Here is a 19,289-nt window from a genome sequence, read left to right on the forward strand (position 1 = left end):
TGACGGGTCTCTAGATTTGCGCTCGAGAAAATTTGAGCTGTGTAAGGACTGTTCATTTTATGAAGAGGACAACTTTGCAAGGCTATAAAAAGAAAACGCGTAGTTCAAATTTGAGCAGCCTTGGTTAGTTGTTCAGTACATTATATTAGCAGATAATAACCATAAATAAATTGGGTTAAAATTATTGAACTTCATAGAAATGTGACAAAGTGTTTCGAGAGATCAATTTTTCAATTCCCAAAAACTAAAGATAAACACAAAATTTCTGTAAAACATCGGTGTATCGTTTTTAATTGCATAAAAGTGTTTGCCATGCTGCAGCAGTTTGAGTGATACATATTCTGGCAAAATATAAACCTAATCGGAATAATGGTTGTTGAGATATTAAAGTTACAAGTTGGACTCGATTTTCAGAATAAAATTTATTTGTTAAACAAAAATGTATAAAAATATTAAATTTTGAATGTTTTCAATGGATCTAGTCGAAAGTACTAATAATGCAATTTCAAATGCAGAAAACCGCTTCTTGATAGCATTGTTGGCTTGGTTACTGTGTTTCATGGCAGTTACCGGAGATAAAACCGCTTCGTTCTTTGAAGGTTCTTCTAAATAACGATGTACTCTATTGCAAATACAACTTAACAATGATGTCGAAAATAAAAATTAACATGTAGTTATTTTCAAATAAAGTATATAATCACATAGGGTCAGACCTTGCTGAAAATAAATAATAATAAGCTTCTCTAGAATCAAAAACTTGCATTTATGGAGCAAAAAGTATGCAATTTTTCATTATGGCCATCATTAAGTATTAAATTTATGATGAAGAATGTACTTTAAAGCATATTTTTCTTCGGTATCATTTAGAATGCGATTCTCTTCTATACTGGACAAATTTTGAACTGATTCCGTAGTGTTATTGCATCACTGGACTTAAATAAGTATTTTTTATCAATTTCATTGATAACAAGGCAACTCACTATATCAAGCTGTATAATGCTTGGTGCATTATTACTGACCAACTATTACACTCTGCCTTTAGAAGAATAGTATTAGATCCCAACACATTGAAAAGTTCATGAAAATTTTAAAGTTATGTATGTGGAAAGTTGAGTAGAATTTTGAGAAATGGGGTTTTATTGAGTTTTAACGAAAACCGCTTCAGTTCCATAACTAAGGACAATTTGTATAATGTTATATTTTTCCTACACTGTAGAATAGCTATGGAAATGTATGCAAAAAACCGATAATGATTTTATTGAAAAATAAAAAAGATATCACACAAATAAGGTGTCCTCTTTATAACATGAACAGTCCTTACTCCAAATACTTTGATTTTAATGTCAACATTACATCCAAAAATTGCGAATATCGTTATTTTACCTTAACCACTGCACTGAAAACTCGTCTAAGCATACGGACGCCTGATATTAGAATTCTCAGCTTAATTAGGGCAAGGGACGTTAGAATTTAATTTAATTTTATAATTCACCATTCTCATCATTTACTGCATTACGCTCATTGCTTCAGCCATCTTAATAATTGGTAGCGATAACCTAGTTACAGCGGCACTTGACCCTTTCACTTCCGTGGTACTTTCCTACTGATTTTACAAAAGAAACCTGGAGGGTCCGACAAACAACCAACAATACAAAACAAAAATCCACAATCTTGTAACCAAACGGTTACATCCATACACGCTAACGCCGCTTAGCACTAAAGTGTATAATTTCCAGACTACACCAAAAATGTGTAACCCTTGCACATTTACAAAATCAGCTCCTGTGTCCACAAAATCGTTAAATTCGCAATAATTGTTGTATAGTCTTGAAAGTATTAAAAAAGAAAATACAGGAACAGATTTGAAGAAGGTAAGAAATTTAAAGTAGAAACGCTGTCATGCTATACATAGATCAAATCAGTACCGTAAACTGGGGTGTAGTTGATCAGTGGGATGAATTTGACCACTCAATTATCTGCGAATATCGACTTTCCAGGAAGCAATTATTCTATTTTAACCATTCGCAATCCAATGACGTAATATTAAAATGGAATGGTAACTTCCTTAAAATTCGATATTCGTAGGTAATTGAGTGATCAGGTTCACCCCACTGATCAACTACACCCCAGTTTACGGTACCAATTTCTCGATACTAAGTTGCTGTGTGAACACAGATCATGACAATACACCATACATATATGCAGAACTCCATGGATAATTTATTTTTACCATATCTCTACAAACAGTTTTCGCAAAACGATACAAATAAAATAACCAATTTTCCAATTACATCGTTGCCTACAAACAAGATTTGGAGCATCGAATTTGCCTACACTGCTGGTCGTAATTGAGAACACTACTGTTTTGGATTGCTGTTGCCACCAACTGCCGCCGGTTGCAAACTTCACTACCAACGACAGTACTCACCACCACCTACAACATTGCGAAGTAACTCGCGCCCATTCAATATCCCCCACAGTGTACTTGGTGTTCATACCGATATCGTTACTAACATAGGGGTACCCACAAACAGCCAGACTGTGTGTCGTCGTCGTCTGTCTGATGTAGCCCTACATATGACGAGAACCGCGCTGCTGCTGCTGCTGCTGCTGCTGGCAAAGAGTATGAGCGTAGCACGGAGAGCACGCCGCATATCAGTTGGTTCGCAGCTTCGATCGTATCTGGACGTGCAAGCGTGCAGGAAACTCCGCCGTGAACGTGAAAGGTCTGAGTAGATTGTGCGGTCACCAGATCAGCGCCTTGGGGATTCTTAACTTCCGGTGAACAGTGTGATAAATTGGTGTTGTTTTTTGCTTTGTGTCAAATTTGAATATATGTGCTGGTTTTTGCTGGTTTGAACGAGAACGAAGAAATTGTAGGCAGTGCGTGTGCGGGTCCCCTGAACGTTTCTCGAATTTCTTCAGCTGCAAACGTCCTTCGAGTTGGTTGGTTCGCGTTTCGGGGAGAGTGCATCGAGGCCAAGTGTTTTCAAAACAGAGCGCTAATTGTGAGCACTATTGTGTGCCGAGCCGAGGTGCATTGGCAAGTAGCAGAGCGCGTTGTGTGAAAATAAACGAGCTAAAATTAAGTTTATCGATTGTGCCGCCGCCGAAGCGAACGATGCGATTTCCGCTGTTGGCATTGCTGTACAGATCCTGGAAGCAAATCTAGAACGGAGTGGAATTCAGCCAACGGCGACCAAGTGGTTGTGCGGGAAATTGATTGAAAAAAATCCGACCAACCAGGGAGAAAATAGAAGTGAGAGCTCTAGGCACAACAGATCTAGCACCGAGGAAAAATCGTTCTCGGGAAAAATTGTTTTAGCATGGTAGTTTGAGTGCGGAAAACGTGTTGGTCTTGTTTTATTTACCGTGCGGTTTCTGTGTGTGTTTTCCGGAGAACGGTACAAGGATCCACTGCTCGGTGTGAAGCAGCAGACAACCGACGGTCGTTGCGACAGGTCCTGTCTGCTCAAGAAGGTGTGTCTGTGAGGTAGACTCGTAGGTTTACCCAGGATCATTATCACAACAGCACAGGTGTATGCCGTCTGCGGAGGATTCATAAACGGTACGTTGAACTTTGTTTTTATTTGTACAAATATTTCCGGAAATTTTATAGGTACACGTTCTGTTTTATGGAATTGAGGGAAACGTTAGGTTACTTTACCTTTTTTATATCGTCGTGGTTTTAAGCTAGGTCTCGTCCAAATAATCAAGAGTTCCACTTCTCATATGCACAGTTAATTTTCATGAAATTCGGATTAGGTTCCTAATGAAACTTCCTGACTACTTAATATGCTAAAGTATGCTCACGAGTAACTACAGGCTATATCAATTTTCGTGAAGCTTTTTACCAGCATTCAATCTGTATAGAGGACTCATACTCATAGGGCTCATATAGCCACAGCTGTGAAGGAATTAAGAAAAATTTCGAAGTTAGAAAACTTTGACAGCTTTTCATGGGTGGTTTGATTTCATTAAAATTCTGGGGTATGCGTGCGTGGGAAAGTGTGTTGATTCATGGCTATGACGGCACGGTTGCACCCCTTCAGGAGGTCCTTCAGGGTTTCCATAGGTATACCATCCGGGATCTCCCCAAGATGTCCTTCGTGGTTTCTCCACATAATTGGGTTTTTAAATTCAGAAATAAGTTATTGATTTTTTGATTTTATACGAATGAGCACCATTTTCTGAGCCACTGTGGTTTTTTTCAGATTTTTAGAACTTTATTTTGATACCTAAAATCAATTACAAAGATATTTTTTGAAATCACCTTTTGACAGCTGGGCAACTGTTTGACAGCTCCGCCCAGTACAAAATGCGACGAGGGGTGATACGACAAATCGCTCCCATACAAACTTCAAACTGATTTTTAAATAGGTTCCCGAGCACCAAAATTTATGAAAATTTGGATTTCGGCTCAGTTTGGCATGCAGATTCAGAATATGGTATTATCTCAAGCAGCCAATTGTTCCAAGACTTTCTTCTAGAATTCCAGATGCACGGAAAAAAATCCATTCCCCTTATCATGAATAAAAAATCATGTTCTTATGATGTCTGCCAAGTCATATTATCATAATTAAGATTCATGATATCATGAATGAGTTGACCAGAAATATGAATAGAAACAAGCATTTTCATAAATTATATTCATGGTCGCTTCCTAGCGTTACACTTATCTGCCATATGCAATTATATAATTCGCGCGGTCGTCCAGCACAGACATGTGGAAAAAGTTGAACCTGTTATTTTTGCAAAGTTTTTATTCGGTTAGAGTAATAAATGTGCATATATCAGGAAATGGAACATCAAAACAGTGTGCCTGTAAGATTCGGCAGTATGTTGGGAGTTGATTGACTAAAAAGTAAACGCGCAAAAAGTAAACAGTGCCCAGTTCGCGATTTCGTTGTGCCATCCGTCTTAGTTCCGAGTTTATGTACGGAGGGTGAAGCAAAGTGGGAATCGCGTGCGCTAATTTACGGTAATTCGCTCTATTTTTCCGGTTTATCCTTCGTTCGACGACTTCGGAGACTCAGCAAGTGATGTGAACTAACTAGTAAACAATCGATATGGTTTGGAGGGCATCCTTAGCCCGTTGGATGTAGCAGCCAAAGACAAAAATAGTAAACCAGCCAAATATGATTATCCGGTGAGTTCGATCATTGTTGTTCTCTTTTATATTTGAACATGACATATCTTCACTAACAGGAGGCCAACTGAAAAGTGCTGCTAGCTCGTAGAAAAAAGGATGATGGATAGGTCCCAAAATCACAGAAAAGAGCTCTGATATCACGTATTTTATTTTCTTATGGTTTTAGCTTGCATCGTTTTATTAATCTAATTAAAAACAATTGGGACCGACGACGACGGAATCATAAAAGTGATACTTAATTTCATGAATTCTATGCATGGCTTCATCTCCCTCAACCATGCTTTTAAGAATTTGATTGAGAAGCATTGAGGTTCGACGACGACGGAATCATAAAAGTAATTCTTAATTTCATGAATTTTATGCATGGCACCATCTCAATCAACCATGATTTTATGAATTTGACTGAGAAGCATTGAGGTCCGACGACGACGGAATCATAAAAGTAATTCTTAATTTCATGAATTTTATGCATGGCACCATCTCAATCAACCATGATTTTATGAATTTGACTGAGAAGCATTGAGGTCCGACGACGACGGAATCATAAAAGTATTTTTTGATTCCATGAATTCTATGCATGGTTCTACCTAACCCAACCATAATTTTATGAATGTGGTGGTAAAGCATCAGGATCTGCATCCAGGTTTATGAAAATTATTCTTGGCTTCATGAATGCTACTCATGATCCCAGCTAATTTAATCATAGCTTCATGATTATATTTTCCATTTTTGGTCGTCGAAAGCCAAAACAAAAACGGGTGCATAGCGTTATGGTGTAATCATTCATAAAATCATAAAATTTAATCATGGTGTATATTTATAACATAAAATCATAAAAATATCGGGAAACTATGAGTCATATTCATGGTCTTGGGAATGGATTTTTTTCCGTGTGCTCTTGTTGAGATTCTTCCGGGTGTTTATTTAATATTCTTTCCTAAACTTCCTCTGGGGGTTTTCCAAGAGTTTTTTTTTTTGAAATTCCTGAAGAGGTTCCGTCTGGGATATTATCAAAAGTTCTTGCCAGGCTTTTTCCAGGAAGTACTTCTGCGACTCCTTCTTGTATAGAGTTCCCCCGAACGAATCCCAGATGAAGTTCCCGGAGGGATCCACAAAAGAGTTCCACAAGGAGTTCTAAAAGCAATTCCTGACATAGGCTCACAAGTTCCCGAAAGTATCCGTGAAATAATTCCCGGAAGAATCCCGAAAGGAGTTCCCGTACAAATCCTGAAAGATGTTCCTAGAGGAATCTCGGAAGGAATACCCGGTGGAATTACCGAAGGAATCCCAGAGGGAAATCTTTTAGCAGTAGTAGTTCCTGAAAGAATTTGGAGGAAGAGAAGATTTTGGAGGAATTCTGAAAGAAGTTCTCGTCAGGGTTCTCGTAGGATTCCTGGAAGAATCTTAGAAAGAATCTCTGAAGAAATCCCTGAAGGAACTGCAGGAGGAATCTCGCTTGAAATTCCTGGAGGGCAGGAATCCCTGACGGTATTTTGGAAGGAGTTTCTGGAGGAATCTCGGAAAGAATTCTTAAATCCCCGAAAGATCTCCTAGAGGCCTGCTATTCCTCTAGGAGATCTTTCGGGGATTGAGGAATTCTAAAATTGCTTTTAAGAAATTGCTGGAAAAAAACAAAAACACTTTCTTTTCTGGAATCCAAAAAAAAACTTATTAAGACATTCCAAAAGCTACTATTGGGAATATCTCGGATAGAATTCCTGTAAAATTACCGGAAAACATATTTTGAAGTCCCAGAAGGAATCTTTGAAGGAATATTGGAAAGAGTTTCTGGTGAAATCTTAGATGGAATCTTTCCTCAGATCTCAGAAGGGATCCCAGAGAGACTTTCTGAAGGAACCTCAAAAAGAGTGTCAGATGGAGCTTCTCACAGAAGGAAATTTGAGACGGATCCTAGAATAAATTTGTGGAGAACCCTGGGTCAATTTATTGAGGTAATTCTAGAAAGAATTGTTGAAGGATTATCGGAAATAATCTTTAAGATATCCCAGATAGGAGTACTGGAAAAATTCCGGCAGAAATTTCTCAAGAAATTCAGGAAATCCCAAAAGAAACTCCTGTAACAAATTTCGGAAGGAATTTTGAAGGAATATAGGATCTGCTGAAGTAATCTCAAAATATATTCTTTATGATATCCCAGAAAGGAGTACTGGAAGAATTCCGGAAGAAATTTCTCGAAGAATTCAGGAAATCCCAGAAAAACTCCTGTAACAAATTTGTGGAGAAATCACGAAGAATCTCTTGGAGAAATTCCGGATGGAATTCCTGTGGGATACCTCCTGAAAGCGTACTACTGTGCCACCATCAAGTCATAGATCAGCACACTTTTCCACGCACGAGTATCCCGCATTTTGAAATAATTCGAGCTACCTTTGAACAGCAGCTAAAAAGTCCGAATGTTGAGGAAGTCCGAATCATAAACAACGAAACGTCAAAGACTTAGAATAGTTTATCTTAGCAACCGCAGCTTGCAGTGCCCAGTACCATTGAAAGATTAGTAGGCGTTGAAATTGCGATTATGTTTGCTGGAAATTTTCCTTCTTTAAATTAAAGGCTATTCTTTTGAGTGATACTGTAATAGAAAACAGTAGCGTGATTACTTAAGTTAATCATTCCTTCTTCGGCCAAACGGCATTCGACCAAATGACCCTTTTGGCCATATGACCGGAACCGATCAGGATGCTCTTCGGAACTTGTTCGTAGACGTTTACTTCTGTAGCTTGATGTTACGAGGAAGATCTCTATGAGGTATGAGCCTCTGTGGGCATACGCTGGGCATCTAAAGGCTTGTATTCTATGGAGATCACCCAGAAAATGTGTGAATACAATGCTCTGTTAGAAGGTTCAGCATCTTGGCCATACTTAAAAACTCAGTCATTGAAAGTTAGCTATGTTTGTTGATCGAACGTCATACTTATTACTTGTGATAGTAATAAATGTCCTTGTATAAATCTTTATGGTTTGAGCCATATATTTTAGTCTATATTTACACATACAGGTATTTTAAAAACAGTTCTATTTCTTAGGAGGAAAGGGCAAATTGAGTCCAAATTTGGATAATATACTTCAGTTCAATTTATTTTAGGGGATGGGAAAAGTGAAAAGATTCTGAATTTTTTTGGAGAATTGTAGTGTCCCACCCCTCGTCCAGTAGAATATCAGCGAAGGTAGTGCCATGCTCTGACCAAGTGAAACTGTCAGATTGTTGTTGTGAAGAAGATCATGTTAGTCTGTAACATTCTTCATTACACCAACGAACCTATCCTCAAAATGACTGACAGATCTCAGGTCATATTGACATATGTAACATGAACTTGAAAAGGACGGTAACAATATCGATAAAGTAGAATATATGATCCGTCTTTTTCGTGCAAGTGTGCGGTCTGTCAAAATGACCTAAGAAGTGTCAAACATTTTCATGGACAGCTTTATTGGTGTAATGAAGAATGTGTCGTTAGTAAATAAACGCGTATTTTCGTTAGCATTAAGAAGATTACTGTTTCCTTTCTTCGTAACGCGAAAGTCCCGTGATGAGTTTGTCGGGTGTTCCACTGAAGAACCCGGTCGTGAGTCGCTAGGGAAGCTGGTAGTTTCAACATTTTTTGTTATGTTTTTGGTTCAACAGATGACTAGAAACAGTTTCGGCCTGAGATCTTCCATTGCCAACTGAAATGATTCTGAAACGAACGGTAATCAAACTTACCCACGTGGAATAACTGCGTGTAAATCTGCAGAGTGCAGATTTATACGGGCCCTGTTCGGATTGTAGAAGCACCTTGCAGCTTTTTTGTCTAACGAAGCTCAAAACTAAAACAACAGTTTTATTAGTCAGATTTAGTTTGTGGGATTTCATGTAAACTTACGATAGTCTTCTCACAATCTTGAAATTCGCGGTCTATCCTGAGCAAACCCTTATGAGGATTTATCGTCCTTTTAGATAAATATAGAGTTAGCAAATGGGTATTCCAATAAGGGTTAAGTTGAGGTTACCTATCGAACTCTGACAATTCAGACTGCTACAGTTCACTTGCAGGAATATGTACGGCGTAATTTACAAGTTCTGAGGAAAAATACACTAAATTGGTTTCACAATTGTGGTATTACATACGAAACTTACTTTTAAGAATTTCCCTTCACCCAATAACAAATTATATAATCATTTGCAGCATCTCAAAACATTAGATCAATCGTCATTTCACCACGTTTCACGTTTGCTACCTACACCTTCTGTCGTTATGCGTTGACAGCTAGTTTCTTTGTATCGGCGAGTTCACTACCTGTTCGTGAACCAGTGATGCCGGAACATCCCCCTCCCCGTGGATCCGGATGTGGCGTCTTAGGAGTATTTCCGGGTCCACCATCTCCAACTTCGATCACCGCTAATTTTACCACCGGACGTTTGAGCTTTCCGTTTCCGTTGACTGTTCGAATGATGGCCTGGCGCACTCTGCCGTCCCGTCCTTGGATAACTTCTTCGACTTTCCCTCTTATCCAAGACCTTCGGTCACCGTCTGCAACGTAAACCAAATCACCGACTTGAACCGGACGTACGTCTTCGAACCATTTCGATCTACGATTCACTGTAGGAAAGTATTCCTTTATCCACCGTTTCCATAGAGCGTCAGACAAGTATTGACTTCGTTGATAGCTACTGCGTAACGCCTCTGCAAGATCAGTACAGCTCCTGATCGGTTCATGTGAACCGGACGTATTCCCAAAAATAAAATGATTTGGGGTGAGCGCCTCATCATTTCCGCATTCTTGGGGCATGTATGTGAGCGGCCTAGAATTGATGAACCACTCCGTTTCTGCCAGTACAGTCACCAGGATTTCATCATTTAGTTTGCGACCGTCATCGAGAGCTCTCATGGTTTCCTTCACGCTGCGTACCATACGCTCCCACACACCACCCATGTGTGGGCTCGCCGGTGGATTGAACGACCACTTGGTCTTAGCATCTGTGAACGTGTTGGCACATCTATCGTTGATCTCTCTAATCTGCTGCATCAAGTGTCGGTTGGCACCGACAAAATTCGTGCCGTTATCAGAAAAGATTTGTACTGGTGACCCTCTCCTGCGAACGAACCGACGGATTGCCATAACGCACGAATCGCTGGACAAATCGTATGCTATTTCAAGATGGACGGCTCTAACCACAAGGCACGTAAAGACGACCACGTAACGTTTTTCTTTCCGTCGTCCAACAGTGACTTCCAAAGGGCCCAGATAGTCCACCCCAACATAGCTGAACGGTCTTACGTATGGAGTCAGTCGTTGTTCTGGCAGTGGTGCCATCCGTGGAGACTGTGGTTTGCATTTACTTATTTTGCAACGCTGACACGCCCTCATTACCTTGTCAACTACCGATCGCAAATTAGGTATGAAGAATCGCTGGCGTACCTCATTGACAATTGTTTCCTTATTTGCGTGTCCGTATCGGCAGTGATAGTGGTCCAGCAGTCGAAACGTAACCAAATGATCTTTCGGAAGGATTATGGGGAATCTAGAGTCGAATGGAGCGTAGCCAGCAATCGCAGTTCGTCCTTCTATTCGTACGACTCCGAATTCGTCGGCAAAGGGGGATAGCTTGTACAAGGGGCTTGTACGTTCAATACTCACCAGGGCTTCGGGAGACGTATCACGATTCTTCAAAAGTACCTTTACCTCATCAGGGAAACTATCTGCCTGCGCGAAACGCCACAAATTTATTTCGGCTCGTTTGTACTCGTTTTGCTGAAGAGGTACGATGACAGCTGGAATTGATCTTTTCAAGCACTTGAGCTGATGACTCGTTGCTTTAATGGTCTCTATCGGCTGACCCCTTATTCGCAGTCGACAGTTATTGATGAATCGGCCCACCATGGCCATTGTTCGAAGCAGTACGTTCCACTTCGAAATGTTTTCAGCTTTGATTAGTTTCTGCGGTATAGCAATGTGGTGGAGCAAATAGCATGGCCGAAGTTCTTCATGGACGTCCGAAGCTATCTGTCGTTGCTGGGGCCAAGTTTCTTCTGTTCCGTACAGGAATGTTGGTCCATTCAACCATATGCCATCAGAATTGGGTTCGGAATGTTTTCCCCATTTGGTCAGACAGTCTGCCACGTTTTCTTTAGTGGGCACCCATCGCCAGTCGGTCAGCTGCGTGTGTGAGAGAATTTCCCCTACTCGATGTGCTACATACTGCTTGTATTTGCGATTGTCTGAACGTATCCAAGACAGCACGGTGCTGGAATCCGTCCACAGGAAACTTCGGCTAATGGTGAGTGTATGGGACTCCATCACGTTCTTCAGCATTCGCGCTCCCATAACCGCAGCCTGTAGTTCCAGTCGCGGGATTGACTGATGTTGCAGCGGGGCCACCTTGCTTTTCGCCATTACTAAGGCGACGTGTACGCCACGATCATCCACTGCCCTAAAGTACGCTGCACAACCCATGGCGAATTCGCTGGCGTCGGAGAATACATGCAATTGCAGCGAATGGAACTGGTTGGGGACAGCGCTTCCAAAGTAGGGTCGAGGGATTCTCAACTGTTTGATTCCAACAAGCAACTGAACCCAACGTCTCCACTTTTCGTATTCTTCATCTGGAATATCCTGATCCCACATAGTGCCGCTCCTCCAGAGATCCTGAATAAGCATTTTGCCGTGTATTGAGAAGGGTGACAGCATACCGGTTGGATCGAACAGGCTCATCACACAGCGAGCAACTATTCGTTTCGTAGGACGACGGCCCTCGGAAACGTATGGATCCAAGTCTCCATGGAATCGAGTTGAGAATGAAAGGAAATCTCCTTCCGGGTTCCATATCAGTCCCAGAACACGCTCCCAATTGTCTTGAGTATCACCTCCAATCACGACTGGTTCCTGGATCTTGGCTTCTCCAAGGGCATGTAGGACGTCGCGACTGTTACTCACCCAGTTTCTCATCTCAAATCCGGCACGCGCATGTACTTCTCGCACCTGTGTCGATCTTGTGATGGCTTCCTCGATGGTGTTGGCACTGTCAACGTAGTCGTCCATATAGGTTTTGTCAATTATCGCGGCCGCAGCTTCGGGGAACTCTGAAGAACATTCAAGGGCATTTTCTCGCATGACATGCTGAACGGAGCAAGGTGAACATGTTGCCCCAAACGTTGCGACATCCATAATATAAATCTGCGGTGGCTGGGCAGGATCAAATCGAAAGATGAATCTCTGAGAGTGTTTGTCTGCCGGGATGATTTGAACCTGGTGGAACATCTCTCTGACGTCACCTCCAAAGGCAATCGGCCTCTCCCTGAATACGCAAATGACTGAAGGAAGCGAGTTCAACAGGTCCGGTCCTTTTAGGAGCTGGGAGTTCAGTGACACACCTTCCACTTGGGCTGCCGCGTCCCACACAAGCCTTTTCTTTGCAGGTTTCCGAGGATTTGTCACCACGTTTATGGGTAAATACCATACACGGTCCGGATCGGCACTTGCCAGTTCCTGCTCGGAAGCCTTGTGAGCGTATCGTTTCTTGACGTAATCACGGATCTGCTGATGAACGTTGGCGCGTAGCTCTGGATCTCTAGCAAGCTTCGCCTCGAGACTTTTCAACCGTTTTACTGCCATGTACTAGCTATTTGGAAAGCGAACGTCATTGGTTTTCCATAGGAGTCCCGTTTCATATCTGTCCCCAACTCGCCGAGTAGTCTGCTCGAGGATCTGTCGAGCACGTTTATCGTCGGCGGACTCGGGCAACGGAGAAACGCAAACTACTGCTTCTTCCAAAATGAACTGTTGACGAATCAATTCATTTAAATCCTCATCCGTTTTACAGCTACAGTCGTGAACCCCGACGAAATCGTTTCCATTGCTGTCAGGTCCACATGGACCATACACTGCCCAGCCAAGCGTGCTTCTCACAGCTACAGGTTCGCCCGGTCGCCCTACTCGGGTTTCAAGTGGGGTAAGCAGATCCAAATTCCGTAAACCTATCAGAATCCTAGGTTCTGCGTCGATGTACGAATGAGCAGGTAGATCACGGAGATGATCGAACCGTTCAATCAAGTTTTCCATCGATAGACTTTGCTTGGGTAGTTTCAGCCCACTCACGGTGTGGACTCCTTTGAGATTGAAACGTTCTTTCTGCCCACGCGCTGATATCACAATGTCCACTACCTTCGAAAACTTCTCTGTACGGCTGACGTTCGAGGTCCAAATCAGCTTCAGCGGTACTGTCTCACCAGTAAGTTCGAGGTACCTTGCCAAACTCGATTCCACCAGCGTCCTGGAGGATCCTTCATCAACGAAGGCGAACGTATCCACACTGCGGCCTTTGTTGTGAAGTGTTACAGGGATCACCTTAAACAGTACCGATCTAGTTACTGGACCATGAGTGTTGCACTCAGCATTAACGGTCCTCGAAGCGGCTGCAGTTCTTGTTCCTGCCTGGTGGAGTAGCGGGTTATGACGTTCCCGGCAATTTCCGATGTTGCAGCGTATTCTTGACCGGCACCTAGAACCGTGGTTGAACAAACACACTTCGCATAGTTTGAACCTCTCTACTGCAGCGAGGCGAGATTCAAGGCTTATTCGCTGGAACTTTTCGCAGTTCCGCACTCTGTGGTCCAGGCCATTGCAAATGGGACACGGTTCTCTTGAAGAGGGGAGTCTGTCTACGTCATCGTCATTGTGAGCATAGACATGTCCTTTCTGACTGTGTTTCTCTTTTTCGTGCCTGGTCTTGTCCATCTTCGGCTGTGACAAAACAGTGACTTCGCTCGCATCAGCTACCAGAACGTCCATGAACATAGCGAATTCCTTCAAGGTTGGTACTGCGTATGCCCGTTTGAATCGTACCCATTCTAATTTATACGCGGCAGGTAATTTATCCACTAGCTCCTCCATCAGCGTTGGGTTTGCGAGGTGGCTCTGAAGGTCGGCTGCTATCAAGTGGTCACTCAACTGTTGCACCGTCATGCCGAAATTTATCAGGGTGTCCAGCCGCTCAGGTTTTGGTGCTTCCAACCGTCGAACCTTGCCCAGCAAATTTTTCACCATCAGCTCCGGTCGTCCATACAATCGTCGTAGAGTCTCGATGATCGATGGTACGCTCTTAGGGAACATGAGCTTCGAGATGACCGCTTCTCTCGCTGGTCCTCGAAGGCACTCTCGTAGACGGATGATGTTCTCAACATCTGAGAAACCGCAAGCCGCATTTGCCCCTTCGTAGCTGCTATAAAAAATTGGCCATTCCTCTGGCTCGCCGGAAAAGTTCGGCAATTTCTTTGGCCAAACCTGTCGAGCAGCAATTTGATTTGCCGTTGGCCCAACTTCTCCAGTAATCTGCATCGCTGGTAACCTCTCCAACGACATTCTTCTGTCCATATTCGGCGGATTCGGCTCTTCTGGAGGGCCTTCCGGATCATCGGAAGTATCGGGATCTGACCCACCTTGCGCATTGAATCCTTCGCGTCCCACCGACTTTTGAGAGCTACGTTCCGACTTCTTAGAAGGTAGAAACGGTGGTATTGACCGGTGTGAACCATTGTCGTCTCGCTGTTGGTTCTCCTGTCGTTGCTTCGCTAACCATTCCCTTGCTTTCCGCATTCCACTGGTGCTGGTGTATTCGGAAGCTCTCTCAGCGTCGGCGACCTCGTCTAGTTCCTGCATTTTCCGCAATAGATCTTCCTGCAGCCTAATCTTTTCTTCGCGCAGAGCTCGCTGTCTTTCCTGCATTAGACGATCTTCTTCGAGCTGCTTTTCTGCTTCAGCCAGCTTCATTTCCGCCAGAAGCTGCTCCGCTTCAATCCTCCTCTGCATAGTCAGAGCTCGAGAACGCGAAGTCGACGAAGTGGTTTTGATTGTTGTCGCTTTGTTCGTAACACATTTGGGAACTTCCGGGTGTTTTATCGGTGTCACTCCAGATGTAGACGCGACGGGAACCTTCAGTTGACCTTCACTTACGCCCTTCTGCGATCTGGTCTTCTTAGGCTTCGACTTACCGACATTGGAAGGCGGTTGACACGCACGACAGTTGAACGATCTGTTTTCAACACCAGGAGTCTCTCCGACGCACTTCAGATGGTACCAGACTTGACAGGCGTCACACTGTACCATCTGCGGATCGGCATCGTTAGGCAGGTTGCACGCCCCGCAGTCGTGGTCACCAGCGCCTCCGTGAGGTGGATTCACTGTAGCCATCAGAGTCGATTCGAGTGGTATCTTTTGAGAGTGTTCGGATTGTAGAAGCACCTTGCAGCTTTTTTGTCTAACGAAGCTCAAAACTAAAACAACAGTTTTATTAGTCAGATATAGTTTGTGGGATTTCATGTAAACTTACGATAGTCTTCTCACAATCTTGAAATTCGCGGTCTATCCTGAGCAAACCCTTATGAGGATTTATCGTCCTTTTAGATAAATATAGAGTTAGCAAATGGGTATTCCAATAAGGGTTAAGTTGAGGTTACCTATCGAACTCTGACAATTCAGACTGCTACAGTTCACTTGCAGGAATATGTACGGCGTAATTTACAAGTTCTGAGGAAAAATACACTAAATTGGTTTCACAATTGTGGTATTACATACGAAACTTACTTTTAAGAATTTCCCTTCACCCAATAACAAATTATATAATCATTTGCAGCATCTCAAAACATTAGATCAATCGTCATTTCACCACGTTTCACGTTTGCTACCTACACCTTCTGTCGTTATGCGTTGACAGCTAGTTTCTTTGTATCGGCGAGTTCACTACCTGTTCGTGAACCAGTGATGCCGGAACAGGCCCTTTAAGGTTATACGGGGCGCCGTGTTATTTTTCCTATCTTCTCTCTCTTTCTAACAATTTGCTTCACGATTTTGAAAATAGTAATCTCGATTTCTGTCGCACTGAAGATGCTGAAAAACAATCAGCATATGCACTACAAGTGAGCATACACAATGATAAGTTCTTGTTGCAAAATATGAAATAGAATCCGAGATTACCATCTTAGTAGCAACAGAGCAACTCCTCGATCGGGACGTTCGTCCTTAATGAAGGTTATTAGTTGAACTTTTAAGGGCAATTCTGCTACCCACCATTGCCATACTTGACATTCAAAGCATCACTCCTGAGACGGAATCATGCTATCTGTCAAAAGGTGCCCGCTTCCAGTTTCTCCAGCACGTCAACGTCACTCCAACAGCGCTCCACCGCCATATGATCGGTATTCTTCAGCGGCATCGCTCGCTCTCTCTCGCTCTCTATTCATCGCTTCTTTCATCTTACCGTCTAATGGCAGGAGGAAATTTATGATATCCGCCTCGGGTGGTCGGCTTCCCCACCCTCCCCGGGGTGAGATCCGATAGCTGATGGTTTGGTTCGTCGTCCGGTCATCGTGAAAACTCCACATCCCTTGGATGGCAGCTTTCCACATCGTTCCTTCGCCGCTGCTGGCCAGTTTCAATCCATAGGGAGGAATCGGTGACGTGAATAATTTCATTAATAAGGCAAGGACTTTATCGGCTTCGGCAATGGTGTGGGTATTTTGATTCTGTCGTTTTATCCAGACTCAATTAATCAGATTCCACAGAAGGAGCGGCAAATCAGATTAGAGCGGTATGATTTAATAAAGGACCGACATGCCATGCAAACATTATCTATTATGACTTAATCTGTGTTGCAAAACGATTCAATCATCGTATCAAATTGTCTTTTGCGGAATCTAATAACAGAGCTATATATAAAGAAGAGCTGCAATATAGTAAGGTGGGAAAATTTCGTGTTTGGTCCCCGTGGCAATATGTCTTGCTTATTACTGGCATCAATTGAAATCTTTTACTAAGCATGGTTTCCCAAAATACATTTCAGTCCTTGTTACGGGTAAAAAAAAATGTTACAATCATAAGACAGATTTTTTTTATCTGTATTAACGAGATTTTTAGCCCTAGGCTAGTTCATCTCGGGACCCACGTTTTACTTCCTTTCCGAAGGAAGAACTCGCATTTTGCGAGTTTGTCGGGAGTGGGATTCGATCCCAGGTCCTCGGCGTGATAGTCAAGTGTTCTAACCATCACACCAGGTCCGCTCCTCAGACAGAATAATTGTTTAACCCTTATGTGGCCGACAAGGTACCCGGGTACCCAGCTCCCATTTAAAATACACGGTGTAGAAAAAAGCAAAAATTTTGTCGGACACATAACGGTTAATGTGTTTTAAGTTTATTATTTGTGCGTTCTTTGTGTTGTATGTTTTATTTTAACTTGTATATGTTGCCATAAATTAACGGCACATTTATAGGGTTCTGGAAAAGTATACGCCAATGAAATGCAATCCCACGCGCAGCGGTCACGTACTAGAGAAGTAAACCTTTCCTTGCCACGGACTTCAAGTTGTTGAGCTCAAGTATCGAACCTCGAAACGGGATGCCCGATTAGGATTAGTTTTCCTAACCAAAAACAAGCTATGGAAGCAGCAGCAATGACTGTCTACTAAAAATCTAAATGCCATTCAAAACACAATTCCAGGATAACCGATGGACCCTTACCAATTAATGAAACCTCGTCATCGTGTAATCGGAAGGTGTTATCCATCTGGATAACAGGGCGCATTTATGTTTTGCGTTGTGCTGTGTCCATTTGTGATGTTTCTAATTTGTGAATTTATAAGGTTCTGTGTATCGTGATGTGAAATAATTAATTTTCTTTTATTTTTGTAACATCCAACTCACATACTTCAGTCCTGATCAACCAAGGCGGTGTAGAGGGACAAATTGAAAGATCTCCATCCTTGGCTATTGCCTATCATCGCCTTGACTAGTGGCAATGTCAAATTTCTGTCGACTCCTTCATTTCCCTTTTGAGGCTGCGCCGCCATGAGCTTCTGGGTCTGCCTCTACTACTCTACTACAATCTAAAGCTTGTTTGCTTATTTCCGCCCCTGCGTGAAGTGTAGCCAACACCCCTATCAATTCCACTCTCGAATTTCCGTTGGTATCGGCCTGACATCGACGATCGAGGTCCACGTTGGGGATCCAATTGTTTCACTGGCGTATAACAGCACAGATTTCACATTTGAGTTGAGAATTCGGATTTTGGTGCGTAATCTGATTGTTTTTCTATACATTTCTTAAACTCGCTAAAGCAGCCCTCACCATCTTGATCCGTGCACCTATGACGATCTTGGTGTCACCATCGGCCACAATTTGGCTACCAAGATATTGACCAAATCCAACGATTTGGTCTTGTTGACGTTGATGGTAAGATCTACCAGCGATTGGCTGGTACATATCAGAGCTACGTTGAGCTACGAGACCAACGTCAACTACCAGTTCGAAGTCATTTTGGTGCTCCATGGTAATAAGCTACCACAGCAATCCACGATTTGATACACGATCAATCGCACCTGCCAGGATCTCTGCCGAATACGATGAGGAACAATAGTAGGCGATAGTATATGTACAGTATTAGGGAATCGCGCCACTTGGGCGGTGGTTCTATATTCGTCTGTTTTCCACTATAACTCAGTCAAATTTGAACCGATTAGCACAACTTTTGGAATGTGGTGAGATAGGTATAGTATCTACCCGTGTACAACATTTCAAGTCAATTGGTTCAAAATTGACTGAGTTATAGTGGCAAACAGACGAATATAGAACCACCGCCCAAGTGGCGCGATACCCTATATTTCTCCAACGATGACCTAGATGGGATTGGACAAGATACCAATGTGCATTACTCTGCACGAAGATGTCCCATACTGTGCTTCAATGAGGCTGCTAATTTTCTCAGGGCTCCTCACATATTTTCGTCGTTGAGATGGCCGAAAGCAGTTTCGTAATCAATGAATACTAGGTAGAGAGGCTCCTGGAATTCATTGATTTGCTCCAGAACGATATGGAGCGTGACAATATGGTCCACACAGGAACGTCCGGCACGGAATTCTGCTTGCTGCCGCCGGAGAGTTGGGTCAATCTTCTCTTGTATCCGGTTAAGGATCACTTTATCATATAGGCTAGAATACTTTCTCATGATTGTTATGAAGAAATTGAGAATGCCTTGGTATGATGTCGAAAAAGTGTCCATTTCGAGTTGATTTGTCGTAGTTGTTCGTAGGTGAGATTTGTCGAAAAAAAAACCTCATTCGTTAATTGATTCTCAGTGGCTATATCACACC

At 42.6% G+C, this 19,289-nt stretch overlaps 2 protein-coding genes across 2 annotated transcripts in view; one reads left to right on the top strand and one right to left on the bottom strand.

Moving 5' to 3' along the window:
* Nucleotides 1-2,624: 2,624 nt before the first annotated feature.
* Nucleotides 2,625-19,289, top strand: part of LOC109416235 (galactosylgalactosylxylosylprotein 3-beta-glucuronosyltransferase P) — a gene marked incomplete in the record, with an annotated part of 233,330 nt that continues 216,665 nt past the window's right edge. Inside the window, 1 exon segment of the mRNA XM_062859426.1 lies at nt 2,625-3,568.
* On the bottom strand, nt 9,034-12,763 carry LOC134290202 (uncharacterized). The gene is made up of 3 exons (XM_062857273.1): nt 9,288-12,763; nt 9,161-9,230; nt 9,034-9,100 (listed from the first exon to the last, which is right to left on the bottom strand). The coding sequence occupies exon 1, from the start codon at nt 12,761-12,763 to the stop codon at nt 9,404-9,406; it is 3,360 nt and encodes a 1,119-aa protein (XP_062713257.1). The 3' UTR covers nt 9,034-9,100; nt 9,161-9,230; nt 9,288-9,403.

The sequence above is a fragment of the Aedes albopictus genome, chromosome 3 (genome assembly GCF_035046485.1).
Source record: "Aedes albopictus strain Foshan chromosome 3, AalbF5, whole genome shotgun sequence".
Taxonomy (NCBI): Eukaryota; Metazoa; Arthropoda; class Insecta; order Diptera; family Culicidae; genus Aedes; species Aedes albopictus.